Raw genomic sequence first — 21,578 nt, forward strand, 5'->3', positions numbered from 1 at the left:
TTCTACCTGCATTTCATGGCTTGTTAGAGGTGCACTCTGCAGGTATGCCAACAGTGCTCTCCTGTCAGCCTTCTGCAGAACTAGAAACAGTCTTAATGAGAAGAGAGAGAGAGAGACAGCTCGTCTGTGAGAAAAAGTGTGTCTGTGTTTGTACTGTATGTGTGTGAGAGAACGAGATTGGGAATAAGGCTCTTTCAGTTCCCGAAGGGATGGCACAAAAATCTTTAATTTGCCTTTTATGACAGCTAATTAGTTATTCTATTCAAAATCTTTGCTTTAAATAAGAGAACTAATTATACACAAAGGTCGTTTTCCCCACACATAATTGGTTTAGCCCACCACCCCCCCCCCCCACCACCTAACAATGCGTGCTAAGAAAAAGTTATTGAACAAATTCAGGTTTGTGGGTAACTGAATGACACCATCGTGTCGTGACAGGTCTCCTAACCCAGATTTAAGTCTGCTGACTCTTTCTCTTGTGTCTCACCAATTAGAGCAACCTCCAGTATGAGTGACTAGCGCTATATCCTGTATAAGCTAATCAGAGAAACCTCTTATTGTCATCCAAATAGATAGCTGGGATTTGCTTTCAGAACCCCCTATTTGGCCTCAGCGTGTTTTAAACCTAAAACGACAAAGCAAATGACTGAATAGAAGTGCATAATGTTGACTCTGACATCAGCAAGCTGGTATTTTTGAGTTTATCCAGAAGACTGCACCTGTCATCACTCTTTGCACAGTCTGGAATCTTGCTGGTAGACCCTTCCCCCATTTTTGTCCTGCAGAACAAAAAAGGCAACATTATAAATGGAGACTCAAACTGAGGAGGCAGCTCCCACTTAATCCAATCCATTTAACAGATACAAGTGCTGCTGACCTTCCTGTGTCATTCCATGTCACAAAAAAGCATATCCTGCTATCTGCCACTTGATTCATATCATGACAGTGGACCCATTTTTTCCTTCAAGAGGCAGTGTTTGGCTTGTCAAACGTTTTTCCCCAAACAAATAAAAGGGAAGAAAATCATTTGCTATTAATAACTGGTGTGCTCCTTGTCATCCTCCTCTTTTCCGCCCATCCACCCTTTAAAGACTTTCTCAGTCTAATGTGTACAGATTTTGGTTTTTGCATTTGAAACTGTCAGACCATGTACAGTACTTTCTATTATAAAGATAGGATCCGATTTCTATGTAGGCCTTACTTTCAAGTTCTGTTTTGCAGATATCAAAAAATCTAAATCAATGGAGTACCCTTTTGATGTATTTAAGGTTTAGAGTGAGGAAAAACTTGAGGAAATGTTTTAAAGCATTACAGCACAATTATCAAATTTTCACAGTAGATGTATCTTTGGAAAAATAATCTTTGTGGTCTGATTCTTTTTCTTCTATTGTAATTTCCATTGTTTTGTGTTGAGTCTTTGAGAACGAGGGTGATTCTCATGAAACCTGTCAAGAAAATGGTTCTATCACATCATTCTTATGTTTTCCCCCCAAGGACTCTTTTAAAATGTTTTGCATATAGAAAATGAAGCCTATTTTAGGGCCATTACGATTTATTACATTGTTAAAGGGAAATTTCACAAAAAAATAAAATACAATAAAATACAAAATAAATTCTCTCATCATTTACTCTCATGCCATCCCAGATGTGTATGACTTTCTTCTGCTAAACACAAATGTAAATTTTAAGAATTTCTGTCCTCACAAAGCAAGTGAATGACCAAAATGTTGAAACTCCAAAAGGACATAAAGGCAGCATATCTCAATAGAGCTCAGATATTCTTCTAAAATTCTTTGTCTGTGTTCTGCAGAAAGTCATACACATCTCGGATGGCATGAGGGTGAGTAAATGAGAAGAATTTTCTTTTTTTAGGTGAACTATCCCTTTAAATTATTTTTATGACAATTACGCACATTTTACCCCCCAATTCTCATTACAGCAATGCACACAAAAAAAGATGGTTAATATGATACTCATGTCACGTCATTATGTTTTCCTCAAGGACTCTTATTTTGAAAGTTTGAAGAGACTCTTATTTTGAAGTTCTGTATCTTCCTCTTATGTCTGTCTTCCTGTCCATTGCCCTAATTGTGTCCCAGTTGTTACTCTTCTTGTTAGTATTGTGTACAAATACCCTCTTATTCTTTGTTCCTAGTCGGTTCTTATTTGTATGTAGCGCTTTGTAAGCCAGCATACTGCTGTTGAGTTCGTTTACCTTCTTTGAGGTACCTCCTTCTGTTTGTTGATCATTAAAAGAGCTGCATTTGTATCCTCTCTCTCTCTCTCGCTCCTGACACATAACAGCAATGCCAAAGTTTGTATATTATTTAAATTCTAAAGTTTTTATAAATAATAATAGTACTCCCTTGGTAATGGTTTTCATTTTCACAGATTTTAATAAATTCAACAGCATCTTTTTACTGTAATAAAATAAAAATCGGTGTTATGAGAATCATCATTGAAAATAATAGCAATATTAATAGCTAAACCATTCTGAAGTGTTGCGGTAATGAGAATTTGGGGGTAAAATGTGCTTAAGTGTCCTGAAAATAGTGTCACAATGCAAAAATAAAGGCTTCATTATGCAAAACATAATTTTATATTTTTTTATTGCTTTTCTTGACAGGTTTCATGAGATTCATCCACAACTGGAAACCATTATGATGCAGAGCTCACTGTGGTGCAGGGTCACTGTTGATAAACCGATTTGATCAATTAGCTTGAGACCTCAGTGTAAGGCATCTCCATGGGGACAGGTGAAAGGAAGTGCAGTGGTATTAGGGTTGGATGGGAGAGCAGGAAGAGCCATTCCTGATAGGACTATTCCAAAAGACAGGCTATAATATGATCTAAGTTAACAGCCACATCATCAAATTCAGGCACACCACTAATTACGATATCTATAGGTTTTAGACAAAAGCCAATTAGATGTTCAACTACTCAAGTATCAACATGGCTTTGTGCTTTGAGAGTCTGCATATGGATCACACAATGCCCTAAAATGAACCTCAATGGCATAAACCGTGAGCATGACCTCAAAACATCTGAGAAAGGGACCAATTTAGAGGGACAATGTGCTGGAGACTTGGACTGCAGATGTATAAGGGATTACAGGCAGTCATCTGTTGCAAAGCTGTTGGTATGATTTTTCATGTAAGACAGGCTCTGGTTATGACAGCAGCAATGTATGCATGGAGAAGGGAAGGGTTGTCCAAAATATTAAACACTACTAGTGGAGAAAAAACAGTAGTGCCAGAACTCTTTTCAGTGACAGGTGAGTTCATAAATCTACAAAGAATTTTCAGTTTAACCAATGCAACAACATTTTTATTCGGTAAAAATTTAACATGTAGAGCCAAATAATACTTGATAGAGAGAAAAAAAAAAGAAGAGTGCTGGTAAAAAAAAAAAAAAAAGAAAAGAATAATTCAAATAGCTGCATGTAATGGAGGTTAACCAATATATGTTTTTCAATGTCTGGTGCAGATACAGATATCTAGATAACAAGGTGGCGATAAACAGCATAATATAATTTAATGATAGCATATGAGATGTACACAAAATTAAGACAAATTGTTTACAAAAAAAAAAAAAAAAAAAAAAAAAAAAACTTATTTAAAATGGATAGTACATCCAAAAATGAAAATTCTCATTTTGTTCCAAACCTGTATTACTTTTCTTTTTTTCCGTGGAACAGAAAAGGAGATATTAGGCAGTATGTTTACTTCTATTATATGGAAAAAAAGATGCAATAAAAGTGAATACTGACTGATGATATTTTGCCGAACATCTCCTTTTGTTGTTTGTGGAGGAAAGAAAGTCATTCGGGTAAAGAACAACATGAAGGCAAGATAACGACAAACTTAATTTTTGGGTGAACTATTCGTTTAAGCTCTGAGAAACCAGTCCATACATTTTGGAACTGACACAAGGGGGAGCAACCACTTCTGTTAATCGAGCAAGCAGAGAGTTATTGGCCCATGCTAATAATTTCAGATATTACAGATTGTTCAGCCTGGCTGATATAAGCCTGATACTAAAAGAGGTATGAGCTTAGAGACACTCATTGGTTTAAGGTAGTACTGTGAAAAAAGGCAGGAGTGTGTGCTGGAGATGTGTACCATGGATGAGACAGACTGGACCAGAAGGCCACAGTGTGACAAATGAAAGCTGATCAAGCCATGGGAGGTTGTGGTCTTTGAGCTCAACCATTTGCCAGAAGGGAGTCCTGGTGGTGACAGGGATGGGAGAGGTCTGTGATTATAAATTATTAACTGCATTTCTCCAAGGCACATGATGAAGATGATCTCTGTGGACTTGATAAGGACATCCAACTTGCCCTGAGAGAGGGCAGATCTAGTTCAGAATTACAGATTTCCTTGCTAAATGGATGAGATGCTGTTATTGAAGGTCTTTGAAATGAAATGGTAGCTATTTAAAATAGATATTGCTGCCAGCCACAGTATTTGATAACTGGTGGCTGGTAAGGAACATTTTCTGAGGATTGCCAATTCCGCTTTTGGATGTGTTGAGGTATACGTTTCAAAAGCTCCAGGATACAAATTTGAAGATAAGCATGGGTTGTGTTATCAGCAGATTTGAGCAGTATCACTTTGCTTACATTAGGACAATACTAGATGTCATAGAAATGCATGTTTTATTTCCCCCTTTCAAATTAATCTCAGACTGAAATGTTTGAGTGTATATTTAAATGTATGTACATACATGATTAGGAATAATATAGTTCCAAATCATGGTGCCAAGTTAGGATTAACCCTTATACTGTGTTCCGGTCAAAACTGACCGATCATTTATTTCTTCTTCTGAAAACTAGATTATTTCATCCAGTTAGAATACACTTCAATAACTTTCAGACAGGGCACTCAACTTTAGAGAATTTTCATAAAATTGTATTGTTTTTATTTAACTTTGTTACACCTGTGGTGTTCCCAGTCTAAAGTGAATGTAAAGTAAAGCCATTGGATATGAATGGATTAGACTACAAAATAGTTTGTTCAGGAGCATCCCAATCCTTTAGATGAGCACATATATGGATGTACGTTTGCACACACAAAGTCCTTGGACATGTGCGCACACACACACACACACACACGGCTATTATGCATTGTCTTTCCATGTACACTCTTTGAGGGATTTTTTCAAGATCTTATCATATTGTGTTGTGTTTGGGCTCGTTTGAATCGGGATAGTCTGCTGTAAGTTACGATATGTCATTTTCGATGTTATAGGTATGTTTCAGGAAGACATAAGGAAAAACGTGACAAATATTATATATATATATATATATATATATATATATATATATATATATATATATATATATATATATATATATTATATAATATTTATAGGTGTCAGTGGGAATTTCATACACTTACACACACTGCAGTTTGGCTTCTGAGTGAAACAAATTCATTCATTGCATTTTACTAATTGAGACCTTTTCAACGATATATAACATATCTATCTCATCTTTATGTTTTTACCAACTCCGAATATAATTGTTGTGATAAATTAGCAAATTATGAGAACAAAACAGTTCTAATTTGTCAGCAAATTAAAAAGCATTATTTAGGAATTGGTAGGATCAGATACATGCATTGTAAAATCCAGATTCTAAAGCTATAAAATGACACCTACTATATTGTTTAGATCAAGCAAGTGGTTATTTAATTATTACATAATTTTTTCTGTAGGGAGTGCCCCCCACTACCCCAGTATAAGCTTAGTTCAATGAATCCTTCTAATAAAAAAAAATAATAGTTTAAAAATATGTTCAAAAAGTACAAAACCTGTCATAATTACAAAAAAAGAAAAAAAAAAAAGTTGACAAAAAGATCTAATGCAAAATCTTGGGATAATGTATGCAATGTGAGAGATGTTCCTGGTCATTTTTGACCAGGAACATAAAAGGACCATGGCAATCTGCGCAAGAATTTGTCAGCTGTCGGCTGTGCAGGTTTATGGGGAGCTGAAGCAGGTGTCCTGCCATTGTCCACAAGAATCATTCCTTTTCAGTCAGTCCACATCATTACTGTAATTGAGCCTGTGGACACTCATTCTCCTTCACTGCCTAGACAAAACACATCTGGTAATAATGGCAGGTAGAATATGCCAGCTGAAACACAGACAAATGAATGAAAGACAGTTGATCCTTCTTGATAAGTCCAGACCAGAACAGTCTGGTACATACTGATTCATGTGTTCGGTAGACATCATGTACTTTTAAGCACAGAGTGGGAGAATATGTACAGCTACAGCTTGTGGGCAGATTAGTCAATGTGCAATGATTTTGATATAATTAACACCCAGGAAATGTTGGGCTAAGGAGTACATTTGACCGAAGGAAAGAGGGAGGAAGAGAGAGCAAGTTAAAAAGTGAGAATCAGGGCTGGCACAACCAGTGTAGTTGGAACGAGGGTGCCGTTCATTAATGTAATGCACTTTTGCAAACTTAAGCAGCCTGCTGCCACTAATGAGCCCCGGTGAAACACAGCAGCACTGCTCCCTCACAGTGACCCTGGCACTGCCTGGGATAAGGGAGGGTTTTGTCTCTGGGAATAATTGCTCTTTTTAAATGTTACAAGTGTCCTGACCCCTGCGGTCGGCAGCCACTTTCCCTGAGCATAATTACTTCTGATCCGGCCCAAATGAGGCAGCCATATTAGGCCTGCAATAACACTGGCCAGGCTTCAAGCGAAGCAGAGTGGGGAGTCTGGGCAGAGTGGAGCCTGCAAACAGGGGGTTACTTTTCTCCAAGCCCTGCCAGTCATTTCCATCATGTCAGAGGTGCATTTCTTACACTTGCAGTTAGCAATAAGCCCCAAGGCCCACCCCCACCACAGTTAGCTCCTGGTGCCTTCCTAAATCTTTGGCTAACAGATGCGATCCCAATTAATGGATAACTTCATTAGCTTGTGTGCATTATTTCTTTTTTTTTTGCTCCACACTTTATCCTATTATTTTAATTTATTCACATGGGGTTAATTAAAAGAAATGTATCCGCAATCTAATTAAATTCATTACTGCTTATTTCAGAGAAGTGCGAAAACTGGCAGTGTTATTGCAGGAGGCAACTTGTTCCAACACTTTGGCTCTTGCTTTCTAGCATGGTGAGAAAACAGCTTTGGAAGGTGAGCTGTCAACAGAACAGCATCAGAAAAGCTTGTGGGAAAAAAAAGGGGAAAAATGAGAATACACCCAATTCTAGTGATGCTGGGGTTAGAAACTCTGGGGTCTGAGTTTCAAAAAATGATCAAAGGAACAATCCCAATGTCAGAGTATGTCAACTTCCCTACTATACAGTATGCCAAAATCAGTAACTCAAATTAGTAGGATGAATGCTTAAAAAAAAAAAAAAAAAAAAAAGCTAAGAACAGAAGGAACACTGGTGTTATCAAAATAGAATACTAGAAACAAAACTAGATTTTTTTCCCCCAAATGATTGTGGTGACAACGCAACATTGTCCATTATCTATCCCAGTTTTCAAATAATCCATATGAGATTTTACACATCGGAAAATTCCAAACATCATTCTTAAGGAATTTACAGACACTGTCAGAGTGGATCCTCATTTTCACCTCACAATAAAGGGAAGATATAATTATTTGATATATGATTGTTGCTACACCTAAATACCAACATTAAATAATCTTTTATCTTAAAACTAAACTGTCCCTAGAGGTTAATTTATTTGCATGCAGTTAATATGCACAAAGTTTTGCTGGTATTTATCAAACACCACATGTTAACTCACAAGAAAAAAACTATAATTATTAGAATAAAAGTTATTATATAGTTACATGGATGCTATGTGGAGAAATATCTTTGTCCATTAATTATGCTGTGCCCGTGAGCGGCCCTTCCTCAATATCTTTAAATACTCAAGCCACTGTTATAAATGATAGCGAGAACAGAAAAACAAAGCATTGAGGCATATGATAACCTACAGTATATAATATATATATATATATATATATATATATATATATATATATATATAAAGCTACTCTTATTTATAGCTCTACTACACACTATGAATCCCAGTTACAGTGACCGCTATTTAAATTCTAAAAATTTGTCTATTATCGAGCCCAACATCTTATTCTTGTCTTCCAACTTAAAATATCAAGATTACTAATTTTAAATCAATATCAAATTATTTTGTGAATTTTTGTTATGGATTCCTGTAGGGATACTTGGGGAATCATGCATGTGTCTGATGTAATTATTCAGTTCCCATGCTTTTGCGGCTACCAGCATTTTTTCTTGCAGTCCCAAACGCTTTCCTCTCTTACCGTGATACAGTCATCTTTCCCGGCAGTAATGCTATTAATGCATTTTACTTGCTGAGTGCCGATGCAGTGACACAGTCAGAGATAGTGTATTTAATGTAGTATGGAGCAGAGATAGCAAGTTTCAGGTAAACTTGTGGTGCCCTGTTGTTGTTAGAGATACCCAAAAGAAGGAAAAAGGAGATAAGTGTGATAAAAATACTATAAATCTGTGATTAAAGAGGTGACTTATTAGCTGGATTTGTGTTGTAATGTGTTTATCCGGAAAAATAGCTTCATTTGAACATCACATAGTGGTTGAGTTGGTGTAAGATGATCCCCCAAGAGCTCAGACTGTGTTGGAATAGAGAACCAGAGTAAATTATTTTTGTGTTTGTTGTTACTACATCAAATATTCGAGTCATGGGACAATTCCCACTTTCCCGTATGTAGCATGTCCGGGAATGTACTACCTCACTTGCATACCTAAAATAACATACCGATACTTTTTTAAATGGTCAAGATGTACATTCTTCATCAAATGCATTACATACTCGGACAGTACGTGAATTCAGAAACAGCTAATCAGTGTGTGACCCCACGTCCAGCCAATCAACAGTCACTTTTCTGGACGTTTCTTTCTACAGTAAACCTCAAGTGCACGTTTGTTTTAGGTCTTCGTGCAGACAAACATCTGAGACTGCATCCCATTTACTGCACCAGAAGGCACTAACTGTCAATATCCCCCTTCCCATCTTCATATATATGAACTCAATTAATTTTTTCCCCTCTTTTCCCACAGATTGCATTTGCATCTGAATAAAGAAATAAATCCATCTATTCTCCCCCTAGATCTTTTCAGACTTTGAGAAAAAAGGGGGACAATCTTATCTGCTACTTCATGACTCCTGGCAAGAATGTAACCATTAGCACCGTCAGAGCCTCTTTCTGCCATCCGTCGCACAATGATGCCCCAACACATTTTAGCCGACATTAAAAATGCATTTGGCTAGGCATAAATGTGGGCCCTCTAAAGCCTGTCACTCCCAAGGTTAGGGAGTGATGAATGAAATTACCCTCTCCCCAGGAATTACTGCACATTTAGTGTTTCAAAAGATATGCCAGGAGACAGGTGTGCCATTCAGAACCAAGCTTCAGGCTTTGGAAATGGAGGAAACGGAATGCAGCAAAAATTCAATTTGGGCTCCGTTTAAAGCTGAATAATGCAAATCCACCATGGGGGGGTATTTGTTTGGTGTGTGAGGCCTCGGTGTCATTTGAGCACTCTCAGATGCCCATCTCCTAATGGGGTAAATAATGAAGCAGGGTTTGGATTGCAACAGTTAATTTTGTTCACCCCAGGCTTCAAAGTAGATTGGTGACTAGTGGTTACTGTACTAAATCAGGTGGATATTCCGTGGCGTTAATGGTTAAGGAAGATATATTACTGTCATTTTACTGTACCAAGTTGTAATTGATAAGCCATTCTGATGTTACAGTTCCCCATGAGTCATTGGAGAACGTGAACTGGAGGGCGTTTTTCAGGTGTCAATCTGAATGAATAGTGTTCAGACACTAATTTTTCGGTCTTGTCACTACTCAATGACCGAATTACTACTACTCCACTATCTCGAGCCCATGAGTTTGTTTGTGTGTGAATATACAGTATGTATGCAAGTGTATTTGTGACAAACCTTCTCCATAGCAGCACTTTGAGTGCTATTATTGAGTGGCCAGACTATCCAAGGTTATTGATTTGGCTAGAGAACTCAAGAGTTAAATGGAATGGCCACTGCATTATGAGCTCCAACCATGCATGGGAGACTGTCATATGTGTCAAGAAAGAAAAAAAAAGAAAAAAAGAAAAAAAAGAAAATCGGCAGCCTGCAGTAAGAGGACTGGACACAGCATTATTCGGCCTGTGCAGTTTCCAATTTCAATTAAAACCGAGCAGAGTGGCCAAGCGTCTGGACCACAGCTGCCACTCTAATGGATCAGAACCCTCACACTGAGCATTGATTAAATCAACGCAGATATTCTGTCCTTCCCCTTTAAGGAACAATACAAACTAACCGGCAATCACTGCCTTTAATTAGGCATTCAAGATTTGATTTATTGAAGGTCAGCCAATGAGTTTTGGAAGTTAGTATCTCATTAGGTGGATGAGTTTCCATTTGCCAGCATGCCTCTGGTTCTTTGTTAAACAGCATCTTCCTTTTATATATCCTGTGGCTTTTTTATTAAAAAAAAAAAAAAAAAAGAAATAGATTTTAATATAATTTCTTAAAGAAAAATGTAAGATTTGTATGGAATGTGTTTACACAGGCCATATTGGATTTCTCTCTCCCAACTATTTTTTAAGTGCTTTACATGAAGATTGTTATTATCGGTTTATGGTGTATATATGGAGGGTTTATTGAACTGTGAAGAGTTATAATTGCCCAATAGAAAGTTAAAAACCCTCAGGCCTAAATGTTGCCTTTATAACAAACTATGCCCAAGTCAGCATTACAATATTGATGAATAAAATCCCTAGATTTAAAAGAAACAAAAACACAAGTATAAGTTATGATAACAATAACAAATGGTTCTGTTTTTCCTTAAACAGAAATAATACCAATTTAATGCAATAAAGACGAAGAGAGAATGAAGGCTTAAATATTTTAAAATGGCCAGAAGACACACACTTTCTGACTCCAGAGAACCTAGTTTATATTCCTTTTCAAAAATACAGCACCATAATATCATATGACAATGTGTGTGTAGGTTTGAGGGGCAATGAGGTGGGTCACTGAGTCCAAAAAATTAGTCTTCAAAAACATTAGCTGTAGTTTGACTACCTTTCTCACCCCAGGAGTGACTAATCAAAAATCACATCTTGATCCAAGTAGCATTAACCGTTTCATTATTCATCCCTCTGCACTACACTATTCACTAGTCTTTTACAGCTCCACTGCAAAACACACATGAACTTTAGCAATAACGAGAGAGTTAGAACCTAAACTGCACACGTACACATGCTGCACACATGCATACATGCAATAAACATATACTGTATGTAGGGCTGGGCGATACAGCTAAAAAAAAGCTATCATGGTATGTTTCATATCATTCGGTATCGATAATTATTGATAAATTTTAATAACCTTTTTTTAAACAAAGACCAGTAGAAAAAAAGGTTTGAATTTACCCACTCTAAAATTTAGTTTTAACAGTCAAAAACAACAAAAAATGTAAACATCTTAAGGCATTGTTGCAGAGTACCTCTACATCGTAGACTGCTTGTGGGTTGTTTGAGGTGAGGTAGATGTAGGTCGTGGTGGACGACATGCTGCATATTCCAAATGGTGGAAGCAGTTAAGGTGATGAAATAAGTTGCTTGCGTTTCTGTATTTGGCCGGGACATTTTTTTTTTGCAAAGCTTACAACGGTGTGCTGATGTTGGTCAGACGTAAAGAAACCAAAAAACTGCCACATTGGCGAGCTGACGTCCTTTTTTATTCACAATAGCCTCATCGCCGGCAGGCACGGCACTCATTTTCGCATGTGTTCGTGTGTCCTGACTCGAGATGGCGCTGAGTATGTCTGCTGCATTGCGAGCGCAGGCACAACATGGTAGTGTTTTGTTTGTTTCGTTTACAATTCTTATGTTTTTTGTTTTGGATGTTGTCTGCCTTATTGTCTACGACAGACAAACACTTTTGGACATTGGTCATTTGGACATACACACCGTAAACCGGACATCAAATTCCTCAATGGCGACCCGCTGTTTACAAACACGCAAGCGGAGCCCTTTGTCTGGTCTGCCCGGCCGCAGAAACGCAGGAGGAAAAGGGGAAACAGAGCCGGCGTTCTCAGAGCAAGATGCCGCGCAAATCGATCCCCACTACCCAGTATTCTACTGGCAAATGTTATCCAGAGACTGAACAAGCTCTGCGAGCTGAAAGCGCGGATCTCTTTCCAACGAGAGACGAAGGACTGCTGCATTATCTGCCTTACGGAAACTTGGATGTCTGCGGAGATAGGTTCTCTGTGCACCGAGCGGACAGAGTGAAAGACCTCTCAGGTAAAAGCAGAGGTGGTAGTGTATGTTTTATGATCAACAAATCCTGGTGTGATCAGAGGAACGTACATTCTATCAAGTCTTTCTGCTCTCCTGATCTGGAATTTTTCATGCTTCTGTGTCGACCATTCTGGCTACTGAGGGAATTCACAGCAATCATTATCACTGCTGTGTACATCCCGCCACAAGCCGACACAGACCGGGCACTCAAGGAACTGTACGGGATTATAAGCAAGCAGGAAACCGCACACCCTGAGGCCGCGTTCATTGTGACTGGGGACTTTAACAAAGTCAGTTTCAAATCAGTCGCACCAAAATACCACCAACACATAAGTTACAACACACGAGGGGACCGGGTTTTGGACCATTGCTACTCTCCCTTCCGGGATGGCTACAAATCCCTCCCCCACCCACCATTGGCAAATCAGACCACGCTTCCGTTCTGCTTCTGCTCGCTTACAGGCAGAAACTGAAACAGGAAGCACCCACCCTCAGAACGATCCAGTGCTGGTTGGACCAATCAGACTCTACACTACGAGACTGTTTTGATCACGTGGACTGGGAAATGTTCCGGTCCACCTCTGATGACGACATCGAGCTTTACGCTGATAGCGTAATGCGTTTCATCAGAAAGTGCGTAGAGGATGTCGTTCCGACCAGAACAATACGGATCTATCCGAACCAGAAGCCATGGATTAATAGCGATATTCGCGCGGCACTTAATGTGCAGACCTCCACTTTTAATTCCGGGAATGCGGAGGAGCATAAACAAGCCAGTTATGTTCTGTTATCAGAACAGCAAAACGTCAGTACAGGAACAAGACTGAAGGACAGTTTAACACCACCAACTCTAGAAGCATGTGGCAGTGAATTAATATTATCACGGACTTTAAAGGGAATAAAAACCCCGCCATGAACACCGCTGCATCTCTCCCGGATGAGCTAAATATTTTTATGCTCGTTTTGAGGGAAATAACACCACCCTCACGGAGAGAGCTCTCGCGTCCGAAGCTACAGAGGCTAGTTCACTTTCCGTCTCTGTAGCGGATGTAACCCGATCCTTCCGACGGGTGAATATCCACAAAGCCGCGGGTCCAGATGGCATTCCTGGCCGCGTCAGAGCGTGCGCGAACCAACTGGCTGGTGTTTTTACGGACATTTTCAACTTTTCCCTCTCTTTGTCTGTAGTCCCCACATGCTTCAAAACATCCACCATTGTGCCTGTTTCAAAGCAATCCAAAATCACTTGCTTAAATGACTGGCATCCTGTTGCTCTGACCCCCATCATCAGCAAATGCTTTGAGAGACTAATCAGAGATTACATCTGCTCTGTGCTGCCTCTCTCACTAGACCCATTGCAGTTTGCTTACCGCAACAACCACTCCACTGATGATGTCATTGCATCTACACTACACACTGCTCTCTCCCACCTGAAAAAAAAAAAAAGAACACTTATGTGAGAATGCTGTTTGTAGACTACAGCTCAGCATTCAACACCATAGTGCCCTCCAAGCTTGATGAGAAACTCCAGGCTCTGGGCTTAAACAGCTCGCTGTGCAGCTGGATCCTGGACTTCCTGTCAAGCAGACGCCAGGTGTTTAGAATAGGCAGCAACATCTCATCACTGACCCTCAACACTGGAGCCCCACAGGGCTGTGTTCTCAGCCCACTCTTGTGTTCCTCGTACACACATGACTGTGTGGCAACACATAGCTCAAATGCCATCATTAAGTTTGCTGATGACACGATGGTGGTAGGTCTGATCACTGACAATGATGAAACAGCCTACAGAGAGGAGGTGCACACTCTGACACACTGGTGTCAGGAGCACAACCTCTCCCTCACCGTAAGTAAGACAAAAGGAGCTTGCGGTGGACTTCAGAAGAAAAGACAGAGAACACAGTCCCATCACAATCAATGGAGCACCAGTGGAGAGAGGTTCCTGGATGTCCACATCACTGAGGAATTCACATGGTCCATCCACACTTAAGCTGTTGTGAAGAAATGCTCATCAGAACCTCTTCTTCCCGAGACGGCTGAGGAAGTTTGGAATGAACCGCCACATCCTCACACAGTTCTACACCTGCACTGTAGAGAGCATCCTGACTGGCTGCATCTCTGCCTGGTACGGCAATAGCACCACCCACAACTGCAAAGCACTGCAAAGGGTGGTGCGAACTGCCAGACACATCATCGGAGGTGAGCTTCCCTCCCTCCAGGACATATATACCAGGCCGTGTGTGAAAAAAGCTCAGAGGATCAGAGACTCCAGCTACCCAAGCCATGGGCTGTTCACACTGCTACCATCAGGCAGGCGGTATTGCAGCATCAGGACCCGCACCAGCCGACTTCATGATAGCTTCTTCCCCCAAGCAATCAGACTTTTGAACTCTTGATCTCCCACGATCAAAATACATCAGCACTGCACTTTATTACTCATATCTCACACCGGACTGTCATAAATTATATTATTATTATATTCTCTTAACTTACTATCAACCGACAGCCTGAATGTCAATACAGTACAATACAACCTACTGTATATTCTATTTATATTATATATACTTTATTGAATAATATGCATCTATATTGTGTGTATTGTATACTGTACAGTGTATGTTATTATTTGTATATTGTGTTGTTTGTAATTGTGTATATTTGATTTTAAATTGTGTTGTGTTAATCTGATGTTTATTGTTAATTGGTATATGTCTCATCACTGTCACGACTGCTATGTTGCTCAGAACTGCATCCAAGAATTTCACACACCATTGCACTTGTGTATATGGTTGTGTGACAATAAAAGTGATTTGATTTGATTTTGTTCTGATATCACATGGCGTTGGCACAACCGAACCCCACAGCAACGCAACTTGTTATTGGCTGTTTGCTTGTCACTCATAGCACGCTCCTTTATCAAGCCATATGATAGGCGGTTTATGATCCAGGGCGGTGCACACTTGAGGGTTGTTCATGCAACCAAACTTCATGTCTATTTACATTTTAATGCATTAAAGTGAAACTATCGAGCGTTATATCGGAAAAAATGCATATTGTTATCGATAAAAGGTGTTCCGTTGATAAATACCGATACCATTTTATCGCCCAGCCCTAACTGTATGGCAAATGCATTTAGCACACTAGCAATCATATTGAACACAGGTATACAAATGCGCTCATGCACATGGTAAACATATAGCCACCCAGGCGTGCATACAGGCATGCACTTTTGTTATTAAGCACACATACCCATGCACCTAAAAAAAAACTTAAACACACAACCGTTATCAGTGTGAGCATGCAGTCCTCCAGTAAACACACTCTTGCAAATATGTGTCTAGGGAGCATTTCAGGAGGGATTAAAAAAGGCCTTCCAACTAATAGGAATAATGGAAGATCAATGTATATCAAGATGGAAACATGTATGCATACACAGACCTGGTTACAATTATGCTTAAGTTTCTATTTCCACATTTATCACTCATAACCACATAACACTCGCTTATAAACATTCAAAATGCAACAAGCCTTCTCCTTTGTGCATCTAAATCCCTTTCAGAACACATTTCTGGTATCTTTTCATTGTTCCATGTTTGAGTTGGGTGATATTTACTGGATAAAGACTGTGTGTTGAGGTGTGTGGAGCTCACATTCACGGCTTGATTTTAAAAAGGCAACACTAATGAACGTCTATGATACCCCAAGCTACACTTTCTTACTTCATTAGACCCAAATGTGGATATCAGTGTAGATATCATTAGGAAAGCTTTTATCAAGTTACAGAATGTGATAAGGTTAATGAGGAGTTTATAAAAGTCTCTCTGGCAGACGGAACAAGCAGGCAGGGAGGATGAGACCTTAAGCAAAGTGTGCTAGTCATTTATTTCATTAGCATGGCCACATGTACTTTTTCTTTTTTTAAGGCTGAACCTTATTTAACAAGAAGGTCATGCCAAAAAACATTAAAAACGTGCTTGTGAAGTTGCGCAGATGTGGAGCTGTAGGTCATCAGACTGTTCTTAAGCTAGCGCTATAGGTCTCAGTTGGCGGTAAAGACACGTTCCTAGAGTTGCACCGGACAACTGCAAAGAAGAGAGAAGGGAGGGGGTAAGAAACAAATAAATAAAAACAGAAATGGAAGAGGGACTGATGAAATTGAGCCAAGTGTGACGACCTATTGCAAGAGAAGCAGAGTGTGTGTAAGGGAGAGAGAAAGTGGTCGAACATACAAAACGCAATAGATGAATCAACTCACCCTTGCAGCGAAACGCGCGAGGGAGAGGTGCTACGACAAGGTGACACAAGGGAATAACATGTGGTCTAAAGACCAAAAGGAAAGTAAATTAAAAACCACCTAGTGTAAAATCATCAATATGAAGCTCTATATCCCTCTTTCAGCAGAGCATATGTACTATTACTTGGAGCATGTCCATTGGGAGAATCGACCGTTGTACATGCTTCCAGAGCAATGAAGCCCTTGCATATCCCCACAGTCAGACATTTGTACAGATGTTGTAACAAAACTTGAAGGGCTTTTTCTCCCATTTTAAGCTCAAGTTAAAAAAGGCTAGACATGATTGTTTGAGTAAATGCCATATATATATATATACACACACACACACACAAAACACTTAGAAATTGTTTTCTGCACCTCTCCCTTTCTCACGTTCCTTTTTTTCCCTGAACACTGCACCTGTCTGTATTCGTCTCAGGACTCAAGGTGAAAGATAAGATTGCTCCGAGACATTTTAAAAGGCAGCCTAAAAATGACGATTCATCTCACTGGCGGCATGTCTGAGGATGTTATAAGAGGTTTTCCATGTTCCCAATGCCTCGGTGATGGACTGTATGTCCTTGGAGCTTTTCAAAAATCCCATGATTATGGGAATTATTTAAAAACATATCAGTATCTACAGCTTTACACGAGGAAATGGAAGGATGACGGGGAGGAATTCTCATGGATATGCTGTTGTGATGGATCATATGGATGCAACGTGAGCCTTACCCAGCTCCCTTGATGTTTGACAGTGTTTGGACATGTAAACGTGCGATCTGGTGCGCGTCTCATGTGCAGGCTGTGGATTTAATAAAAGTGCTCTTACATAACACAGCAAGGGAAAGTGATTGAGCTGGTGAGCTGATCTGATGAGTGCAGCCATTTGCATCAGAGACAGGTGCATCGTTCCATCCCCAACATACCTCTGTCTAACTTGCTCTCTTTATTCGGGCCCCCTTTGAGTTGTGGTGAAACGATGGGAAATGATATATATCTGCAGTCACTGATGTCAGAAAGCACAAGTTTGTTGATCTAATGCCTTGGAATAGAGACAGAAATGGGTTTGGTGAACTGTACAGTTGGTCCATCGCTGAAGATCTTATGGAATCCTTCGCCGTTGCTTGGTTTTATTCTCGCTGTCGCATGTGCACACATTTACTTTGCTATTTAAATGGAGGACACAACATAGACTTGTTTTCATATAAAGCTAATTATAATTTAAAAACATTTAATTCATGTATGGATCATTTTATCCAAATGAGGATGTCTTAAATGTCTCAAAGGGAGGTTTTGTCAGATTTAGCTCATGTCTGGGGACAAATCTGCCCCCAAACTATAGCCAAGTATTTACATGTACACACATGCACACACACACACACGTATTGTAAAAATGTAGTGTATTGCAAAGTCTCTTTTTGTACTCTTGAAAAGGACGCATCACCATATGTGTTTAACATTTCAACCTCTGTGCAATGTGTCGGACCATCATACAAAGGCACTACATTCAAAAAGTCAACAAAATTTAAGAGCACACAGCAATGGCAGATCTCCACATTGAGGACACATCAGTTGCAGATACAGTATATTGGATTGTAATTGCATCAGGAGGAAATGTTTATAAAGTAGGAATTTCTTCAGGCTGAAGCAATATAAGTGGCAGGAAAACAAGCATTAGGCCATGAATCCAGGCGCAATATTGCGAGAGACCCAGGGCGAGAAAACATTTATGTAATTTCAATATCTGAAATTGGCAAGTTTAATTTAGAGTAAGAACAAGCCAATAAGCTGAGAAAATAGCAAATACAAGGGAGAAAATTACCTTGCATGAGGGGAAAAGACCTAAGGAATGTATAAAAGTAATCTTCAAGTGGAAATTAGGAATCAGCCCACAGAAAGCAGAATAGAAGAAAAGAAATATTACTGTCCACTTTCTAAATCAATATAACATTGCTACAAGACAGAATTACCATGGTAACTCATGTAAAGAATGAAGAAATTCTTATTATTTCAAAATAAAAACTGGTGCCTGAAGCCCCAAATTTTATTACGGCAGCAGACAGATCAGGGGTCTTGTAACATTGCTTTTCAAATATACGCGTTATGAATGGACAGATTCCATTGGATGGTGGGCATGCAGGGCTCGTAAATTGAACAGGAAAATGTAACCAAGAATTTATCATCAGGTTGAAGAATAGAAGGTTGTTCTTCTATTCTACAGGTTCTTAGGGAGCCCAGCGGTGCGAATGATCAATCCTGAATAAGTCCACAATGAGGACCCAATTATTTCTAGCAATGCAGATAGTTTTAAATACCTTGAAGGAAAAGAAAATGGTTGAATAGCCCATTTCTCCAGAGAGAATTAAAAGTCAACTGAGAGATTCTTTTATTTAAAGGTAGAACTAAAAAGGTGTAGTGCTTGTGCTGTACCTTGAAACATCCCCCAAGTCATGATAAAAACTTGGGCAAGTACTGTATGGTATTGTGCAATTACCTCAATGGTATTCAGCTACAATGGAGTATATAAACGTGCATCCAGCATGTTTTTCCCTAAGTGTCAAAGGGCCTATTCGTGTTAACAGAGGCGTATATGGGTGATGTGAGCAAACATGAGGGTTTTTCTTATGAACATGGTTAAATTATGTTATGCAGGCATTTATTGTCTCTTCATCTCTCACACACAAAGATGTACTATGAGAATACTTTATCTGGCTGATTTATTTAGAATCAGTCTTATCTGAACACTGGAAGCCTGTGTTAGTTAAATGTGTGTGTGTGTGCGTGTGTGTGTGTGTGTGTGTGTGTGTGTGTGTGTGAGAGAGAGTGAACACAGGTTCAAGCTGCCTCCTCATGCCTGCCAAAATGCCAGCGCAGTTGGTCGGCACCAGCAAGCAAAGGGTGAAGCTTTTAGGCAATAAGCAGCAGGTGATCTAAGCTTTTCTGCAAGTCCTAATGCTCCTAAAAGCCACTCTCCCTGCTTCTGTAATTGGGCATCAGTAGTTAATGTAGTATTGACTGCATTACATGCTCCTGTGCATCCTCTCCTACTAATGCCATTTGCATCACCTTGTACATTTACCATATTGCTTAGCCAATAGCTGTTAAAAGCAATCTGAATCATGAATCATATGGGGAACTTTTAGCAAGACAGACATCCAAAGAAGACAATTTACAGTTGAGTTAATCTGGGTACATTAGCACAACATGGATTGAGCGAGACAGACCAATTTATGTTTCTACAGCAATCCCTGTATTGGTTTTTAGATGGGTTAGTGAATGGTTGGCTCAAAAAGACTTTAAATATCCATTTTCAGACACAAATATGGGGCTGAAATGCAAGCCATTACTTTAGAGGGGGAAATGGCCCCTGGCTAAAACTAGTATAAATGTGTGCATGATGACAATATTCCATTGAAGATGACAAGAAAGGCAGTTTTAGGTCAAAGCAGCTTTAAGGATTTTTTTTTATATACTAAACACTGTTAAGGATAAAAATGGCATTCAGTACAGATTATTTACGCCTTGCAGGTGTAAGCATGAAGCTTACCAAAAAGTTGTCAGCACCACGAGCTCCAAAAGAAAGTTTCTAAATGGTTTCTATAGGACCCAGTGTGTAGCGTAAATAAAGAGACTTGTAGTGTTCATAGGCCTACAGAAAAACATAAATATTGAAAAAAACTGATATCAAATTCTAATGAATCTGCTCTAATTTAAACGCGCTCACCTGTAAACGGGGGTCAACCGGTGCTGATAAAACATCTCTGTAACTTCACAGATTTAATCCCGCTCTGATACTGTTCGGTTCTTCATGTTTTAAACGGGTAATAATAGTATTACGGAACACTAACAACAGTAGGTTAAAACAAAAATACCGTAGTCTGTATGTCTCTCGGAGTAGCGTACGCGCTTTGGCGAGCGTGTCCGTTTTATATGACAAATGGACTCGAGCATGAAAGTGGTGTTCCGAAAGAAAATAGACGCCAATACCTGCCTTCTGTTGTTGTCCTCCATTTTAGTCGTTACGAGCAAATAAGGAACTAACAATCATCAGTCTACTCACCCTCTTCCTTGTCTAACACCATCGTCCTGAGGAGCGAGGAGTCCGGCTCCAGGCGATCCGCTCTCGGCTCCAGCACACTTCAGCGCTCGCCACGCGCGTCTCTGGAGAAGAAATTGCTTCGCAACAACAATGTAATAACCGTCCGCGTTGCTGCTGCAAGCTTTAATTACACAGGCGCGTCTGTGTGGTTTTCCGCTGTTCAGTGACGGAAACCCATGTAGTGAAACATGTGTCTGCTATTGCGTTGTTTAAATTTATTTTCGGAGAATATCTTCTGCGATGTCCCCCAGTTGTGCGCGTCAGTAATATCCACGGGCTAAACTGCGAGCACAATTAACGGCGTTCAAACTACACAGAGACACCACGGTGCATTCCATGCGAAAATGAAAGAAGCCACGAAAACGATTGGACTAACGCAAATCTAATCGCGCACGGTCTTCTAAACACCCGTTTTGAGCTGCTGAGAAGAAGCTATGTAGGAGTATAAACGTGTTCCTCCCAGTTCTTATTTGCTCCGAAACTGTAACTATATTCAAGAAATCCAATTCTGAGGCTGACAACTATGAAGAGCATGCTCGCGCTGCCTTTCTCACCCAATTTATGCGCTCTGCTCGCTCCTGCTCCTGAATAAATGCGCGCACTTCCCAGAGAGCCACAGATTCCCCTGTTAATTAAATCAATTCATTATGCTCAGATCTGATTAGCAGCCCTTCCCCCCTCTTTGAATCAATTATTCAATACACAAACATAATTGCTTGTGCCAGAGGTGTCTAAGAATTAGCTTATTTAACTCCAAGGACACTAATTACCCCTAGGGCAAGAGAACTTTTCTCATTAATTCTGACAAAACACAAAAGCACAGCTAAGGGAAAGTGTATGTGCGTGTG

At 39.6% G+C, this 21,578-nt stretch overlaps 1 protein-coding gene across 2 annotated transcripts in view; it reads right to left on the minus strand.

Moving 5' to 3' along the window:
• Positions 1–21,270, minus strand: part of LOC127452053 (rhombotin-1) — a 32,980-nt gene extending 11,710 nt beyond the window's left edge. Inside the window, exons 1-2 of one of the 2 annotated variants that reach the window (XM_051717211.1) lie at positions 20,692–21,270; positions 720–779 (exon numbers count right to left, since the gene is read on the minus strand). In XM_051717211.1, coding sequence (XP_051573171.1) covers positions 720–779; positions 20,692–20,713 — 82 coding nt within the window. In that variant the 5' untranslated portion in view covers positions 20,714–21,270. The remainder of the gene's footprint in view (positions 1–719; positions 780–20,691) is intronic. The other variant, XM_051717218.1, reaches the window with a different exon arrangement.
• Between the last annotated feature and the right edge of the window lie 308 nt (positions 21,271–21,578).

The sequence above is a fragment of the Myxocyprinus asiaticus genome, chromosome 2 (assembly GCF_019703515.2).
Source record: "Myxocyprinus asiaticus isolate MX2 ecotype Aquarium Trade chromosome 2, UBuf_Myxa_2, whole genome shotgun sequence".
NCBI classification, from domain to species: Eukaryota; Metazoa; Chordata; class Actinopteri; order Cypriniformes; family Catostomidae; genus Myxocyprinus; species Myxocyprinus asiaticus.